General features: G+C 42.3%; 1 protein-coding gene across 1 annotated transcript in view; it reads left to right on the forward strand.

Annotated features, from left to right (window-relative positions):
* Nucleotides 1–18,314, forward strand: part of LOC116989717 (CACN subunit beta associated regulatory protein) — a 126,060-nt gene that overhangs the window by 74,797 nt on the left and 32,949 nt on the right. Inside the window, exons 6-7 of the mRNA XM_033047313.1 lie at nt 8,345–8,525; nt 17,485–17,637. Coding sequence (XP_032903204.1) covers nt 8,345–8,525; nt 17,485–17,637 — 334 coding nt within the window. The remainder of the gene's footprint in view (nt 1–8,344; nt 8,526–17,484; nt 17,638–18,314) is intronic.

Genomic DNA, 18,314 nt, shown 5'->3' on the forward strand with positions numbered 1-18,314 from the left:
CTGTACGTCTTTGGAATGTGGGAGGAAACTGGAGCTCCAGGAGAAAACCCACGTAGGTCACGGGGAAAACGTACAAACACCATACAGATAACACCTGTAGTCAGTATCGAACCCGGTCTCTGACGTTGCAAGGCAGCAACTCTATCGCTACGCCACTGTGCCGCCCCGAGTTGAAGGAAGGAGTGAAGTCAGATCCACATGCTAAGAGGAACGTAAACCATTTACACTGACACAATAAAGTCTAGAGTTGGGAAAGTAATTTGTTTACACGGACACAAATTATTGGAACCTTTAGATGTTCATGTTCTGACTTGGATGTGGTGACCTTGGAGAAGGTGCAGAAGAGATTTACCAGAATGTTGCCTGAACGAGAGGGAATGAGAGGTTGGACAAACTTGATGGACCACTATAAAGAGTTATAGAATGAGATACGATATGGAAACAGGACTTTCAGCCCAGTAAGTCCACACTGGCCATCAATCATAGAATTACACTAACATTACTCTAATCTATACTTTCCCTTCCAACGTTCCCATCAGCTCCACCCGAATTGCACCATTCCACCAGATGAAGTAGAAATAAGGAACTGCAGATGCTAGTTTACACAAAAGGGCACAAAGTGCTGGAGTAACTCAGCGGGTCAGCGATGCTCCCGACCCAAAAAGTCACATGTCCATGTTCTCCAGAGATGCTGCCTGGCCCGCTGAGTTACTCCAGTATTTTGTATCCATAGGGAATAGTTGAGACAGGTAGAATGATGATACTTTAAAGTTGTTTGGACAGGCTTGTGGATAGGAAAGTTGTAGGAAGGAACTGCAGATGCTGGTTTACACCAAAGATAGGCACAAAATGCTGGAGTAACTCAGCGGGACAGGCAGCATCTCTGGAGAAAAGGAATAGGTGGTGTTTCGGAAGGAAGGGTCTCAAAATGTCACCTGTTCCTTTTCTCCAGAGATGTTGGCTGGCCCGCTGAGTTGCTCCAGTATTTTGTGCCTATCTTCAAGGTTTAGAAAGGTATGGGTCAAACACAGGCAAATGGGAGTAGCTTAGATGGGCATTTTGGTTGGTGTGGATGAGTTAGGTCACAGCGCCTGTTTACATGTTGTTTACCCTCTCTAGACTCTGGCGGCAATTTACAGTGGTCAATTAACCGACCAAGGCGTGTGTATTTGGGATGTGACAGGGAACCCGAGCAACTGGCAGAAGCTCATTCCATCACGGGGGGAACGTGCAAACTACAACAGACAGGAGCAAAGATCAGGATTGAACCCAGGTCACTAGAACTACTGTAAATAGCTCGTTCTAAGCTTCCCCCCAGTTTAGTTTCAGTCAATAAAATACTGTCAAGCACCTGCGCATCTAAACTTTATTTTGGAAAGACACAGTAACAGTCCCCCGCTAACCACCGCGGGTTCGATCCTTGTATCTGCTTGGCCAAGCCCTTCTAGCCTCGTGCAAGCAGAGACACTCCAAAAGGTCGCGCATTCTCCCAGAAGATCGACACAAGACCTTGTGGGAGCTACCTTTATAGGTCCCCGAACCTTGAGGGGCCGAACCATATGGGGATGGTCTCTTTACAGTCCAATAACAGATATCGATTAACACAGTACATGATAGACATTTCCCTAACCCAATAATACAGTGACTAATACAATGCATCTGACGAAGTTTCTGGAAGAAAGCAAACATAGCAACATTTGCCCAGATATTCAAGAAACCTAGACAAGGCTCAACACTTAACCCAATCAGCATCCAGCAAAGTAAAGCTTTGCAACAATATTTACAATGTGTATGTCTGGTTTACATTTACCCAATCCGTTTCATGCAATTTACACCTAATTGTAAGAATCTGCAGATGTCCCATTCTTTCCCTGCAACTCTTATCTAAGCTCCAAACCTGGCACCATTCTGCAGCTTGTCCCATTTCTGCAGAAGGCACATTTAAATTGACCAAATGGCCTAACAGCACAGAAGCCTTTACTCAATTTTAGTGTCCTGGCATCTCCAATTTGACCAGAATTAACACTACAAGCTGCACCACTGTATTGCCCACGGTATATTATGGGAAAGAGAGGGAAATAATTTCCTGATTTCAAGCTGTGGGATAGTAAATGTATATTTGGTACAAGAATTTCTGGTTTTCCTTCCACTTTCAACAAATAGGCTTTATAGGACATGTCATGAGGGAGAACTCTATATATACAACAATCCCAAGGGTGGCTGGCCCTGATAATCCAGGAATGATGAATATATGGATTTCTGGACTGTACATAATATAGAAGGAAGCAGCAATGTATTTGCTTATGAAACAACAGATACATTGAAATATAAGAAGCAATTTTACTGAAGCAATCATTAGAGGGATGATTTAGGGTAGGGCATGATCAAAACTGGAATATAATTATTGCAATCTTTCCAAAATATAACTTCTTATAATTGCTGTGGTGAAATTAATTATGGAGATTGGAATTTGTTGTTTATTATTTCACTTGCACATGAAACAGGTACCTGGAGTCATTGTGACCGATCCTCTATACAGGATATGGCATCTTTTAGCTGTTTGGTTTTTGTTGGTGAACCCTAAATGCCACATGAAAAGGTGGTCAGACTGGTAGTGATAGTCATACAGCACGGAAAAGGGCCTTTGGCCCACCATATCCATGCCGACTAAGTTGGCATATCAGGCTAGCCTCATTTGTCTGCAATTAGTTTAGAGATACAGCGTGGAAACAGGCCCTTCGGCCCACCGAGATGGCACCGACCAGCGATCCGCACACATTAACACTATCCTACACACTCTAGGGACAACTTTACATTTATACCAAGCCAATTAACCTACAAACCTATACGTCTTTAAAGTGTGGGAGGAAATGCACCCAAAGTCGGGATCGAACTCGGGTCTCTGGTGCTGTAAGCACTGTAAGGCAGCAACCGTACTACTGCGCCACCTTGCCCAAATCTCTTTGCTATACTCTCCAGAGCACTGCCATTTAATGTGTAGAATCTGCCCTGGTTTGACTTAGCGAAGTGCAACACCTCACATTCGTCAGAGTCCATTTGCCCCATGTTTTGCCTCATGTCCTTCCACATTATGAATGTCATGGGTTTGAAAAGCTCCGCCAGTTACTGTCATGCAGTTTGCAGTAACAAAAGTAGGATCAATCCAAATTTATCAAATGCCGATTAAAGCAATAGCTGTCTATAATTTTCTATTACATTAACTTTCACTCATACTCTTAATTAAATACTTCTCAAACCTGTTTGAGTGATCCTGGAATAGAAACTCATTTACATGCCTATTTCTCAAGTTTGATGGAAGTCACACTGACTTAGCAAGCAACTTGGCAAGCCCTCAACCTCCAGAAGACAGGCCGCCACACTCAGAATATTTCACACTCAGAATATTTCAGAAGCCCCAGCAATTTCCAAGAAAGGGGATGGTTTTATTTTTATTTGTCTCTCTGATGATCCCTCTGACATCACGAATGTTCTGAATACTATTTGTCATCCTACAGCTAAAGTCTAAAATGGGCTGGCACAGTGGCGTAGCAGTAGAGCTGCTGCCTTACAGCGCCAGAGACCCAGATTCGATCCTGATTACGGGTGTTGTCTGTACGGAGTTTTTAACGTTCCCCCTGTGACTGCGTGAGTTTTCTCCAGGTGCCCCGGTTTCCTCTCACAACCCAAAGACGCACAGGTTTGTAGGTTAATTGGCTTCTGTAAAATGGTAAATTGTCCCTGTTGTGTAGGATAGTGTTGGTGTACGGGGTGATCGCTGGTCGGCGTGGACTTGGTGGGCCGAAGAGCCTGTTGCCGCGCTGTATCTTTCAAGTCTAAAGCTCACTACCGTCTACTCGTTCCAGGACTTAACTAAACTGAGGCATTGACCATGTCCCTCGCCTCCATCATCTTCCTCATTATACAATGATAATCACAGTTTTCTCATGGATCTCCTGACGAATTGTGCCTTTGCTGCTTCCCTTTCCCTTTATTTGCATGAACACTTCCTTCCCCTCTTGGCTGACCAAGACTCGGTGTGCATTATTCATTAGATTTAAAATCTGTACAACCTGACCTCATTTGGCTTCATGAAGAGGAAGTTAATGGGAACTGAAGTGTTCAACTTCAAACAGTGCGAGTCACAAAAGTCTTGCCATTAATATATCACCTTTTTTTATTCATGGGAATTGTAAATTACAAATGATTCACCAGCACTTGGACCTCCCGCTGAAGCTGTGAAGCTGTCGGAAGCAAAAGGATAACATGATGAAGCAGAAGGGTACAGCAATGCCATTCTTCACAGTGAGATGCCGGGCTGTCTACTGTCTGGTGTAATAAATTACAACGTCGGTTATTTTAGCCTGGGACTTGAAGATCAAAACTAGCGGACAAGTTTCCTCCAGTTTTAATTTTAACCCTTCAAATGCAGAAAATTTTGAAGCATTAAAGTGGCCTCATCTTCACCACACAGCTGTACACATCTGCTGCGTGTGATTACTCAATTCAATTGCCCTTTATTGTCATTAAAACATGCAAGTTTTGAACGAAATTTCATCCCTGCAGTATAACAGCAAAAAAATAAACCAAAACACCCAATTAACACAATTCCACATAAACATCCATCACAGTGAATCTCCAAACACCTCCTCACTGTGATGGAAGGCAAAAGTCTTATCTCTTCCCTGTCCTTTGTTCTTCTCCCGTGGTCATGCAGCCAATCTGCAACATCGAGGTGACCGAGTCCCCCGATGTTAAAGCTCCCGGTGGGCGATGGTAAGTCCTGTGGCCGTTAAGCCGTGCCGGGCTATGTAAGGCCCTGCTCCAGGCCGATTCAAACCCCTCGATTCGGGGCGGGCGAAGTTGCCATTGCGGGAGCTCCCGAAAATCGGTCTCCGACCAGAGACTGGCGAGCTCCTGATGTCATCGTCCACAGGGCCTGCGGACGAAGCTCCAGAGTCAGCTGCAGCCGCAGCGCCACCACAGCTCCAAAGTCAGCCAGCTCCGCGATGGTGAGTCTGCAGGCTCTACAACTGGAGCCCTCAGGTCGATTCCGGTTGGAGGCCGCCAGATCCATGATGTTAGGCCCCAACGACAACGGGGACTCGACGAGGAAAAGGTGGCGTCCCTGTTCAGGGACAAGATTAAAAAGTTTCCCCCACCCGCCCCCCCACATATACACAGCTAAAAATAAACCAAAAACATACTCCTGATAAGACAAAAAGAAAGAAAAAGACAGATGGACTGCAGGCAGCCGCTGTCACAAGTTTCACTCCACTTAGAACAAGGTGTTCACATTTTAATATTCTCCTGATTTCCCACCAATAAAGCAAATAACATCCCAGGGAAATGCCATACGATGGCTGTTAACAGCAGTTTTATTGAATAGTTCCTGCAGTTGGTATGGGTGACTGGAGGAATAAATAACCAGGTCTATATTAAGTTTAGTTTTAGTTTTGAGTACAGCGTGGAAACAGGCCCTTCGGCCCACCGAGTCCGCAACAATCAGCGATCCCCATATACTAGCCCTATCCAACACACTTGGGGCAATTTAGAATTTTTACTGAAACCAATTGTCCTACAAACCTGTATGTCATTGGAGTGTGGGAAGAAACTGGAGCAACCGGGGAAAACCCACGGGGTCATGGGAAAAATGTATCAACTCCATACAGACAGCCCCTATAGTGAGGATCGAACCCGGATCTCTGGCACTGTAAGACAACAACTTTTCTGCTGTGCTATCATGCCGCCACTGGGTCCTAAGAGATAATCTAAATTAGAACTCAAGCAGGTGATTAGAAATGCCAAAAGGAGCTATTGTTGGTAAATTGGATTTTTCAAAATCCCAAGCTTTTTATATGTATATTAAAAACAAGAGGATAAGCTGGGAAAAGCAGGATCGCTCAGGAATAACCAAGGGAATTTAGCTTAGAGTCTAGAGATGTGATATATGATGCAAAATGCTGGAGTAAATTGGCAGGTCAGGCAGCATCTCTGGAGAAATTAACTTGTTCTGTGTGAAACATGATAACAACTATTTCTGGGACATTTTGTTCATTTGTTTAAACTTATCTGGAACAGTAATAAAAGAGAGAATTCTACTTGAATGAGTTAACTGAATTGCTCAACGCACCATGTGTTTCACAGTCACAACTGCCCTTGCTGGATGGAGGCTGGTGATCATTAAACATAGAAAAGTATAAGAGACAAAATGTGCCTTTGTTGCTCACGTGTTTCACAGAGATTATGAGTGTGGACTGATTCAGGGTAAACATCCACAAGTAATGATTGCTGAGTATAATTTTTTTGGCCATTTACAGATTCCTACAATCATCGAGCAGACATCTTGGAATACAGGCACTCCCTGACTTACATAATAGGCGACTTACCTAAACTTGAACTTTCGTAAGCAATTCTTTAAGCCCACTGATGCCCACATGGTCTCCACCACAGAGCTCCTAAGTGGTTTCCATCTTAGAGCTCCCATGTTGTCTCCACCTCGGAGCTCCCATGTGGTCTCTGCCTTGGAGCTCCCACCTGGTCTCTAGCTGGTCTCCGCCTCAGAACCCCTTCCTGGTTCCAACCTTGCAGCTCCCACCTGGTCTCCGCCTCAGAGTTCATGGTCTCCACCTTGGAGCTCCCACCTGGTCTCTGCCTCGGAGCTCCCACCTGGTCTCTGCCTCGGAGCTCCCATGCAGTTCCGCTTCGAACAGTAAATTTACACATGTGAAGTAGCACTTCCATTTCCGACCTACGTAACATCAGATTTATGCATGGGTTCGCGGGACGTAACTCTTACGTAAGTCGGGTAGTGTCTGTACTGCCAAAGCTAAGTCAAGGGTGAAGGTGTGATACAATTTTCACAGCCATGTTTATGCCTTATTTAAGCCTGTAGGTTTAACAAGAAGTTGCATTCACAGAAAATATTGCATTGTCTAACCATAAATGCAATCTTGAATTTATAAGCAATTTCTTATTCCCCCCGGCTAATTGATTTACGCAGCTCACAGTTTGATTAAAATTGTGCTGCGCGCATTTTGTGAAATGGTAATACACCTTTAAAGCAATCTACAAAATAATTCATAAGATTCTGGGAAAGATTGGAAGAATTAACTATCTTTCATGATATTAAAATGAAACAATAATTGCTGGCTGAACAACTAGTTTCATTTTCTGACTAATTACCCAAAACAGTGCCAATCCAATCTTAGAGGAAACACCACCATAATTGACGGCTACACTAACAGATTTTTAAGGGATCATTTGGTAATGCAATTGACAGCTGTTTCATCCAACACGATTGACATGAATATATTAAGTGTACACAGAACATTCTTTAATTCAGGTGCTGTATATCCTTGCAATGGATTGGGAAGGCATTTGAATTAAGGTGAAACAACATTTGTCCAACTCAAAACATAGAACATGGAACATAGGAAAGTATAACACGCTAATATGTCCTTCGTCCCACAATGTCTATGCTGAACATGATGCCAAGATACACTAATCTCTGCACATGATCCATATCCCTCTCTTCCCTGCATATCCATGTGCCTATCTAAAAGCCTTATGAATGTCATTATTGTGTCTGTAGTTCATATATCCACTGATAGTTCATATATCCACTATTTCAATTCTGATATTGATTGAGTTCCCGAGTTCAGGGGCATCAACAGGGAGATGCTTAACTCTTTAATTGACTTTGCACTCTTTGTCCATTTTGCAGACAACCAGAATAAAACCATGACTATAATAGCAATCAGTAGAAGGCCATTTGAGTGCATTAAACATTTGTCAAACCAGTATCAAGTACCAGTTATTTCCAAGAAGGAACTGCAGATGCTGGAAAATCGAAGGTACACAAAAATGCTGGAGAAACTCAGTGGGTGCAGCAGCATCTATGGAGCGAAGGAAATAGGTAACGTTTCGGGCCGGTTTCGGCAACGTTACCTATTTCCTTCGCTCCATAGATGCTGCTGCACCCGCTGAGTTTCTCCAGCATTTTTGTGTACCACCAATTATTTCCAGATGCCTTGCAGTGTGGTGTATCATGAGTAATATCTGATCCAGATCATGTATTCAATCCACATTCTTACTTGGGATCTGTCATTTGGCACAGGTTCGAGTTAAAGCAGGCAGCTAGTTTTTCAACCCAACTTTCCTGTGAGAGGTTTCCCTGTAGAGAGAACAGGAGTGTGAAATTTATCCTGTTATCTTTAGCTACTGTTATAGCTCCAAGCAATATGATAATAGAGCAGCCAAAAGGTAAATCAAGAAAGCTGCGTGGGAATCAATGGCCCTGGGGCAAGACGCCATGAACACTTTTCTTGTTTCTTTCTTCGTTTAGGTATACTCTGACCGAAGGGGATTTTCACCATTTGAAGAATGCTCGATTGACTCATTTGCATATCTCACCGCCTTCACTGAAAATAGTAACAATTCATGAGTGTGAATCCAGCGAGAATAACAGCTTAGCAGTGAGAAGCCACACTCCATCGTCCTCCAAAACCAACCTTTCCATTTTCCAGGCAAGTACCAATTCATTCTCATCTTCCCAGACGTTGCTAATCGTTGGTGTGCGTGCGTTGTTAAGCTGAGATGGCTGTGAATGGAAAGTGTCCATTTTGCTTCAGTTGGCTCAAGTTATGGATTGAAAATTGCTAGTTATTTACTTTCTTTTACATAATAATACAATGCTATTGGTAAGTTACAGTCATGGAGAGATATACATGGAAACAGGCCCTTCGAACTACATCAACCATCTATTTAATTTAGCCCATCATTAAATGCATTATTCTAAAAAAAACTACCCATATTCCCATCAACTTTCAATCTACAACCTTCCCCCAGACTCTCACTCACTTGAGGCAAAGTACAAAGGGCAATTCACCGACTATTCTTCAAATCTCAGTCATGTGGGGGGAAACTGGAGCACCCGGAGGAAGCCCACCCATTCACAGGTAAAGCCCCAAGCAGAGAATGCCCAAGGTCGGGATCGAAGTCTGTAGTTGCCAGGTTATGGTCTGGCAGATTGAGTTATAAACCATCAAAGCAGAGGCATGAGATCAAATCCCACTATGGTGAGTTCAATTCAAATAGTTCAAGTTTTAGAAATCCAGAATTCAAAAAAACATAATCATATTTACCATGAAATTGCTGGGTTATGAAAGAAAAATCTGGCTCACCAATGTTCTTCGGTGGCGGACATTTGTCACCCATGCCCTCACTGCCCTGAAGGGGAATATGGTTTATTCTCAGTTCTCGGTCTGAGGGCATTCAGAAATAGAGAGTAAATTGCCAGTAATGTGCCATGTACGGTGGATGGATAAGATATGGAAATGAAATGCGCACAACACTGTGTGTCGGTTTTAGTAGCGTTTAACTATGGCATCTGCCCAAGAAGCTGCAGGCATTTTGAAGATTGACATAATTCCTCGAAACTGTTGCGTCCATTGGAGTGTTTGCAGACTGGGTGATCGATCGGTAGAGTGAGGAGTGGTGTGTGGTGCCTCTATCGATTCTTCCGGTGCTCTGCGCAGCTGGACGTTTGCTCATTTTAAGGAGGATTGGTGCAAGGTGTTCAGGGCTCTATAATGGACATTTGGCGCTGTAGGATTGGAGCGATGCAGTAAGAGTAGGTGGAATATTAAACATTTTAAGAGACTGATTTGGCTTTGGGATGGTCTGTCAAAGCCCCTTGCTGGACTTTAGCTGCTCAGCACCCACTTAGAGCATGTGGAGTTCAACATGATATTGGGGTCCTACAAATGGAATTAAAGCTGGTCTCAGTATGGGTGACAATGAAACTAGTGGAGTCGGTTCACTCATGTGCTTCAAGGAAGGAGGTCTCCTGTCCTTCCCTGTCTTTCATGTGACCCACCAAATCTTTACTGCGCCTTCAACTCAAGGAAATTTCATGACCAGCGACAAATGCTGCTGTTGTTCAGTCCCACAAAAAAAAAGGAATCTTTTTCCACAGATGCTGCTACCTTTCTGTGCTGTATGACACTGTGATTCAATGATGGGCAGCAGAAATGCAGTGGGCTGAAGAGCCTGTTTTCATGCTCTATGACTCTGTGACTCAATGATGGCCAGCAGCAACTCAGTGGGCTGAAGGGCCTGTTTCTGCGTTGTATATCTATGAATCTTTGGAGGGCAGCAGACCCAAGCAGTAATGGGACTGAGTCATCATTATCACATTCTGAGATAAACTGCCCTTTAGTCATCATCCGACATCAGTCTAGAACGCCCACAGAAGCAAATCAAGACTTCACCAGCTTTAAGTAGCTGATTAACTCCTGGATTAGAATTCAGACCAGCTAACTGAGAGGCAAAGGTTTTACCAACCCGTTCCTCCTATGTTATCCCATATTCACATCCACTCCCTACACACTAAGGGCAATTTACAGAGGCCAATTAAACTGCAAACCCCTATGTCTTTGGGATGTGGGAGAAAACCGGAGCATCCGGAGGAAACCCACGTGGTCACACATCACACAAACAATACCTGAGATCAGAATCAAACTCAGGTCTCTGGCGCTGTGAGGCAGCAGCTCTACCAGCTGCGCCACTATGCCGCCATAAGAACCTTAACAATGAGGTAAGTTACGTTTTAAAAGTTTTTTGCATATGCTTTCTTGGGTTTAATTATTAAAATAATTTTTTATGCTATTTGCATTTTTAATGATTTAATTCTCACATTAGTATTTAATATCTCTGAATGCCAGGGAATGAAAAAACAAATGGGAACTGACAGTTTTGACAGTGGAAAAGCTAGGCCATGGCACCACCGTTTTCCCGAGGAACTCAGTGTATGAGAGCAGGACAAGGCAGTCACAATGAGCAGGGCACGTGTAGACTAGAGCCTAATCACTTGTCTCCACCATAGCCTTAGCCAGCAAGATAGGCCATATGGAACTGGATCAGGTAAATTCAGGGCAATAGGTAATTGGATTAATGTTGAGTAAGTGTGAATGGATGGGTGATAGTCAGCAGAGACTCAGTGGGTTGAAGGGCCTGTACGACACTGTGATTCAATGATGGGCAACAGGGATTCATTGGGCTGAAGGGCCTGTACGACACTGTGATTCAATGATGGGCAACAGGGATTCATTGGGCTGAAGGGCCTGTTGCTGTGCTATATGACTCTGTGACTCAATGATGGCCAGCAGGGACTCAGTGGACTGAAGGGCCTGTTTCTGCACTATATATCTGATTCTCTTCAGGGCAGCAGTAATGGGACTGAGTCATCATTAACACATGCTGAGATAAACTTCCCTTTAGATCGGCCATAAGTCTAGAACGCCCACGGAAGTGAATCAAGACTTCACCAGCTTTAGAAACCTGATTAACTCCTGGATTAGAATTCAGACCAGCTAACTGAGAGGCAAAGGTTTTAGCGACTCAATCAATCTAACATCGTGGCACTAATAAGAATTATGAAGCTGTAGGACTTGTATTCAGTGATTGGAATGGCTTGAAAATCTGTTGATATTATGTAGTCTTTTAACGTTAGATCAGAGGAGATTTTCATTTGCTTTGGTTTGTCTCATTCCCACCCACGCTGAGCAGAAGTATTAGTGATGGAATACAAATGTAGAAAGATGGACAACATGACCTGCCGCTGGCAAAGAATGAATTCTAACATACATCTCATCGAGCACCCGCAGTATGTTCAGGTGAAATGTTAGGATTTTAGTCATCTATACAAGGTAGAGGATAATTTGCAGAAAGTAAAAACCTTTTAAATCTGAATTATAAATCAAGAAAAGATGAAAAGATTGGGTGATTCAAATATATTTAATAAGTCTTAGAGTCATACAGTGTGGAAACAGTCTCTTCGCCCCAACTTGCCCACATCGATCAATATGTCCCATCTACACGAGTCCCACCTGCCTGCGTTTGGTCCATATCCCTCTCAACCTGTCCTATCCATGTACCTGTCCAAATGTTTCTTACGCGTTGTGATAGAAACCTGCCGCAACTACCTCCTCCGGCAGATTGTTCCATAAATCCACCACCCTTTGTGTGAAAAAGTTACCCCTCAGGTTCCTATTAAATCGTTTCCCCCTCACCTTAAACCTATGTCCTCTAGTTCTCGATTCCCCACCTCTGGCCCAGAGACTCTGTGCATTTACCCGATCTAGTCCTCTCATGATTTTGTACACCTTTATTAGTTTAACACTCATCCTCCTGCGCTCCAAGGAATAGAGTCCTAACCTGCTCAACCTCCCCCTATAATTCAAGCCTTCGAGTCCTGGCAGCATCCTTGTGAATCTTCTCTGCACCCTTAGCAGCTTGACGACATTATTCCTATAACATGGTGCCCAGAACTGAACACAATACTCTGAATGCGGCCTCACCAACGTCTTATATAACTGCATAAGTAAATAAATGACTAGATAAATTAGGCAAAGCAGTTCAATAATAGTTTCAGGTTTTATAATTCCTTAGCCCTCTTGCGTAGTGACCAATATTCTGCTGTAATGCCACTGGCTCTTTGGTAGAATTATTCAGTCTGTTCAAGAAAGTAGCACGATTGCCATCTATCGTGGAGTGAAATAGTTGTTGCAATGTTCGTGGAAAATTTCGGAGCAGATTTGTAGCCCATTCTTTTGTGCCCTATTTCGCGGAGACATTAATCAAATTAACACAAATGGGTTAAAGACTACCTGAAAATAGAAGCCGTGGGTTTTGACGTGTGCTTATTGCTTTCTCAGTGAAATACTGTGAGGTGGAATGCAGCTGGAAGTAAATTAGAACCGGCAGGCGAATCTTTTACGGCACAATGCCACAAATGAAACAAAGTCCGTTACATCACAATGCCCCCAGTGAACCCGTGTAGACTTTAATTCACCACGCAGTCTGTGAAGGAGCATATTTTCACAATTGTCATTGTTGCCTTTCTCACAATTTCAAGTATTCACATCTGGTGCTCAAATACCGGTGTCACTGGCAATCATTTCAATAGCTTGTTATCAATGATATCATCATTTGTTTGTATATATTAGTCATATGATTTGCATCCATAGTCATTACACCGGAAAGTATTTCAGATTTTAAGTATTTCTGACAATTAATACTGAAATCAAGCTTTACATCTTTACATCCGATGCATGTATATGTATCAGAATATGTCTCGGATTGAGATATAACAGCTCAAGACCGCTGTTGTGCACCTAATGAGCTCAGGATCAAGAGGATTACAGATGGTATGAATTAGAAACAATAAATAACATAAGGAGACGTAGTATATATAGTTATACAGTATATAATGTACTAATTTCATGGACTATTGCCAGCTTGATTATGTAGTGGGTGTCAATGGTACAAGTAGGTGAAATGTTGGACAGCTACAGTGTGAGGTCAAGCCAATTAAACCGGATGCCCCATCATATTTTATCTTGAACTGGCCGTATATGTTGATATTTCAACTCACTTCTGGTGCCACGTTCCAAGGTGCACATTTATAAGCAATAGAATTCTAAACCTGTCACAGATCTTTGCTCTGGCTGCATTCCCTTGCATCAGCTTATTTCAATCACAGGCTTTTACTCACTCTTCCAACACCGGTAGTCCAAATATTCCATGTCATCTGGGCAGATATCTCCATGCCATCTGCCCTTGTTCATTTCTCAATGAAATAGCAGTCGGCTGATGTAGAATACGACTGGAAATAGATCAAAAATAGCAGGTGAATATTATATAAAATATCACTACTAAAGCAAGGCCTGATATTTAAACGGTGTCCCCAATGATCTATTGTACAATGTAAATCAGCCTATTATCTTTGAAGAAGCATATTGTCACAATTGCCATCATGTAGACTGGTATGCGTAACAAATAACTAGGATAGACACAAAATGGTGGCGTAGCTCAGCGGGACAGGCAGCATCTCTGGAGAGAAGGAATGGGTGATGTTTCGGGTCTGAAGAAGGGTCTCATCATCCATTCCTTCTCTCCAGAGGTGCTGCAGTCCCGCTGAGTTACTCCAGCATTTTGTGTCTATCTTTGATTTAAACCAGCATCTGCAGTTCCTTCCAACACAACTGATAACTAGGGTTGGATTTTCTGAATTTTAGTCAGTAAAAACAAAAATAGAAGCACCAAAGAAGACAAACTTGGAAGAATCATTTGTTTTTCTATTTGTATAAATACTAGCGAGAAATGTTAACCATCCAGCATTTACGTATATTCACAACAATTCTGCTTTAAGAATGACATTGTAAACATACGTTGAGACTACTGAGCAATTCATGTATTTTTGGGATCTATTGGCCAGTGATATGTGGGTCAATGACCAAGGAGATGATGGTAAACATAACTACTACTACTGACTAATTCTATTGATCAATAAGGTAATGTGGGTAAAAGTGCAATGACATTTATCTACCACAATTGATATTTAACTACTACGACTTTAATAGGGGAATAGGGTAACAAAATATACTTAATACTACTGATCAATTCTACTGACCAATACTGACTACTGGCTAATTCTACTGACCAATCTAACAAATACTGCTGACCAATTCTATTGACCAATACCAGCCAATTCTACTGACTAATACTGACTAATGACTAATTCTACTGACAAACAGTGTAATGATTCAAGAGGTTCAAGATTCAAGAGAGTTTATTGTCATGTGTCCCAGATAGGACAATGAAATTCTTGCTTTGCTTCAACACAACAGAATATAGTAGGCATAAATAAATACAGAACAGAACAGATCAGTGTGACCATATACCAATGAATATATACACACACACACATAAATAAACAGATAAAGTGTAATGGGCTATTAATGATCAGATTTTTGTTTGAGTTGAGTTTAATAGCCTGATGGCTGTGGGGAAGCAGCTATTCCTGAACCTGGATGTTGCAGATTTCAGGCTCCTGTACCTTCTATCTGAAGGCAGCGGGGAAATGAGTGAGTGGCCAGGATGGTGTGGATCCTTGATGATGCTGGCAGCCTTTTTGAGGCAGCGACTGCGATAGATCCCCTCGATGGTAGGCAGGTCAGAGCCGATGATGGACTGGGCAGTGTTTACTACTTTTTGCAGTCTTTTCCACTTCTGGGCGCTCAAGTTGCCGAACCAAGCCACGATGCAACCGGTCAGCATGCTCTCTACTGTGCACCTGTAGAAGTTCGAGAGAGTCCTCCGTGACAAACCGACTCTCCAACGGCACAATGATTGTAATAGGGCAACAAAATCTAACAACTACTACTAACCAATTATATTGACTAATAATGGCTACTGACTAATTCTACTGACTACTAATTCTATTGACCAGTACCACTGCTGACCAATTCCATTGACCAATACTAACAAAATCTACTGACTACTACTGGCTTATTCCACTGGCCATTTCATTTATATGTTGGATCTGTCAGTCTGTTGGTCAGTGACATGAGTGAAATAAATGGCCTGGCAGATAATGTGAAATGTAACTGTCAGTATGACTTTGACTCTGTGGGTGTTGTTATTTATTTTAATTTAATTTTACACAGACATAAAGTTTGATACCACTTCGGAGTGAAGTTATTTTAATGATTATAAATACCTGATTTCCTGAACACCTGTAAAAGCCAAAAGGCAAGCCTTGACTTAAGGCAGAGGTTGATAGATAGTTTGTAAGAAAGGGATGAAAGGTCACCATAGAGAGGCATGAATGCAGAAGTTCACAAGTTAAAGGAGTAGAATTAGGCCATTCGGCCCATCGAGTCTACTCTGCCATTCAATCATGGCTGATCTTTGTCTCCTAATCTAATTTTCTTGCCTTCTCCCCATAACCTTTGACACCCATTCTAATCAAGAAATGCAGATTTGGGTCGAGATTATATTAAATAGTGGATTAGGGTTGAGGGGCTGAATGGTCTATTCCTGCTCCTGATTCATATCTTCATATAATCTCAACAAAAACCCTGGCTAATAACTAATAATCCAGGAGCCCTATCTTAAAACATTAGCATATTAAGATTCTCCCGTTGATATGTTGCAAAATATTTCTCTACTTTTTATTAAACAAATAATTTCCATCAAAATGACATTTTGATTTAGATATCTTACACAATGAACCACAGCTAGCACTGCAAAGCGTCAATAGTGTTAATGTCTTTAGCTCATATGCTTTCTGACTTGAAAACTACTTTTTAATGATTTACCATGTTAGCCTTAAAGTCATGCATGGAAAAGTCTGATCTTTTCGTAGCTAAGATATTCATATAAATCAGAACTTGACCACTATATTTTTGAAATATACCTGCGGCCTTTTCACTTTAAAGATGATAATTCTTCACTGCCGACCTCAGGGTTTAGCGTGTTAGGTTCACAGCAGAGATTTTGCCTTCTACTGGGAGATTCCAGTGTTGGGTGACGCCCACACTCTGGTTGCCTCCTTGGGATGTTTCCCAATTTTAGATAGCTCACCAAGAGGAGAGGAAGAAGGTTCATTGGAACAATCAAATGAGTTCATCAAAAGCAGCATTGACTGTGGTCTTTGGCAGTCCTGCCCTGTCCCAGATAAGGAGGACAATGCAGATTCCCAGCAATGGAAGTAGAAGACGCACAGCCTCACCACCCATTGTCCAATGCTATGACAGCACCTCCTATACCTCATCTTAGCACCAATAAGTACATCTCCATCTGTAAACAGCCGAATTATGCTAAAAGCAAAATATCCTAGGAACTGAGAAAACTAACAAGAAAAACTAAAAGAAATGCTGTGACGCAGGTCAGACAACATAAGTGGAGAGAAACCATGTTCACATTTCAAGTTAATGACATCGAATATCACAGATATGAATTGTTAACTCATTTTTTGCTCTCCACAAATGGTCTTTTGGGACCTTGATATCATTTGGGCATCATGGTTGCGGCTGTGAACTAGTGATCCAGCCAGCTGGTTCAAAGATCTGAAGGCATGAGTTCTAATCTCAACATGAAACTTTGGATGATTAAAATACAAGTATTCCGTGAAGCTACCAGGTTGTCACAAGAATCCATCTGGTTCACTCCAGTAAAGGACAAATGCTGGCCGCTCTCCACCAGCTCCACAACAACAAACTGGTTAAGTGTTGACTGCTCTTCAAAAATGATCTAGAGAATAACTTAGTGCAATTGGCAATGTGTGGATGGGAAATAAACAGAGGCTGTATCAGTGACGTTGTGCGAATGAATGGAAAACATGTTTCCTAGCTAATCCAAGCAATACAACACTTTGTTACAGAAACAGGAAGGCCCGTTCTATTGAAAGGAAATCTGTTTGTGTGGGCGCAGGAACAAAAAAATAACGTATGGAATTATCACATGTTGTTTTCGCAGTTTGTTGACATCTTTTTGTTTTTAATTTTGCCATTCAGAAAAGACTTGTCCAGCTTTAGAGAAGTAATGATTAAGGTTATTGAAGCTCACACCTTTTTTAGAGCTATTCTCTGACAATGCTCTTAAATTGTGAATTTAGCTTATTTCTAATTTTGTTTGCAGCCCATCCTAAGTCCACTGCCACAAACAGCTCTGACAAGCCTCTCAGTCAACCCCAGCTCAGCCCTGCCTGGGGATACAATCAATTCATCAGTTAATACCACCTTTGTTGATGCAAATGCTCCTGCACCTGCCGATTCTGGAGAAGGTAGTGTGGTAAGTAAAAATGCATCAAATTAAATAGACCCTCCACCGAAGAAACAGACCATTTGACCCCACTGGGCTATGCCGCCAGGGCCTCTGCCAATGCTGATCACCTCTCTCCAACTTGACCATGTCTCGTCCATCCACATTTTCCTCATGTACATATCAAGCCTTCGCTCCAGCGCATCATTGCTATTTGCTTCAACCATTCCATGTGGCAGTGAGTTCCGCATTCTCACCACACTCTGGTATAGAAATTCCTCCTAATTTCTTTACTTGATCTGCTAGTGGCTGTTTCATAAATAATATCCCACTGTAATGGTTTTGTCATTACACCTTATCCATCCTGACGAACTATTCTTGATCTTAAAGTCTTCAACTACATCTCTTCCACGCCATGGAAAGGAGACGCAGTCTGCTCAACTTTTCCCGGACTTGCCTTTGAGGAGTCATGTCAATGGCGATGCATTTTGTACAGACCCTCATTCTTTAGAGTATTAATATCAGCACTGGATGTGATGCTTTGCAGTAACTCACCAAGGATTGTTTAGCTAAATCTCAAGATGCCAATACTAACAACCAAAAGTCAAAACAACAGGGGAATGGAAACGCCACCAGCTGCAACCTTCTATCCAAGTTGCACGGCAAGCTGGCATGGAAATGTCTCTTTGCTTGTTCGTTGTTGTTCA

This window comes from Amblyraja radiata, chromosome 29 (assembly GCF_010909765.2).
Source record: "Amblyraja radiata isolate CabotCenter1 chromosome 29, sAmbRad1.1.pri, whole genome shotgun sequence".
Taxonomy (NCBI): domain Eukaryota; kingdom Metazoa; phylum Chordata; class Chondrichthyes; order Rajiformes; family Rajidae; genus Amblyraja; species Amblyraja radiata.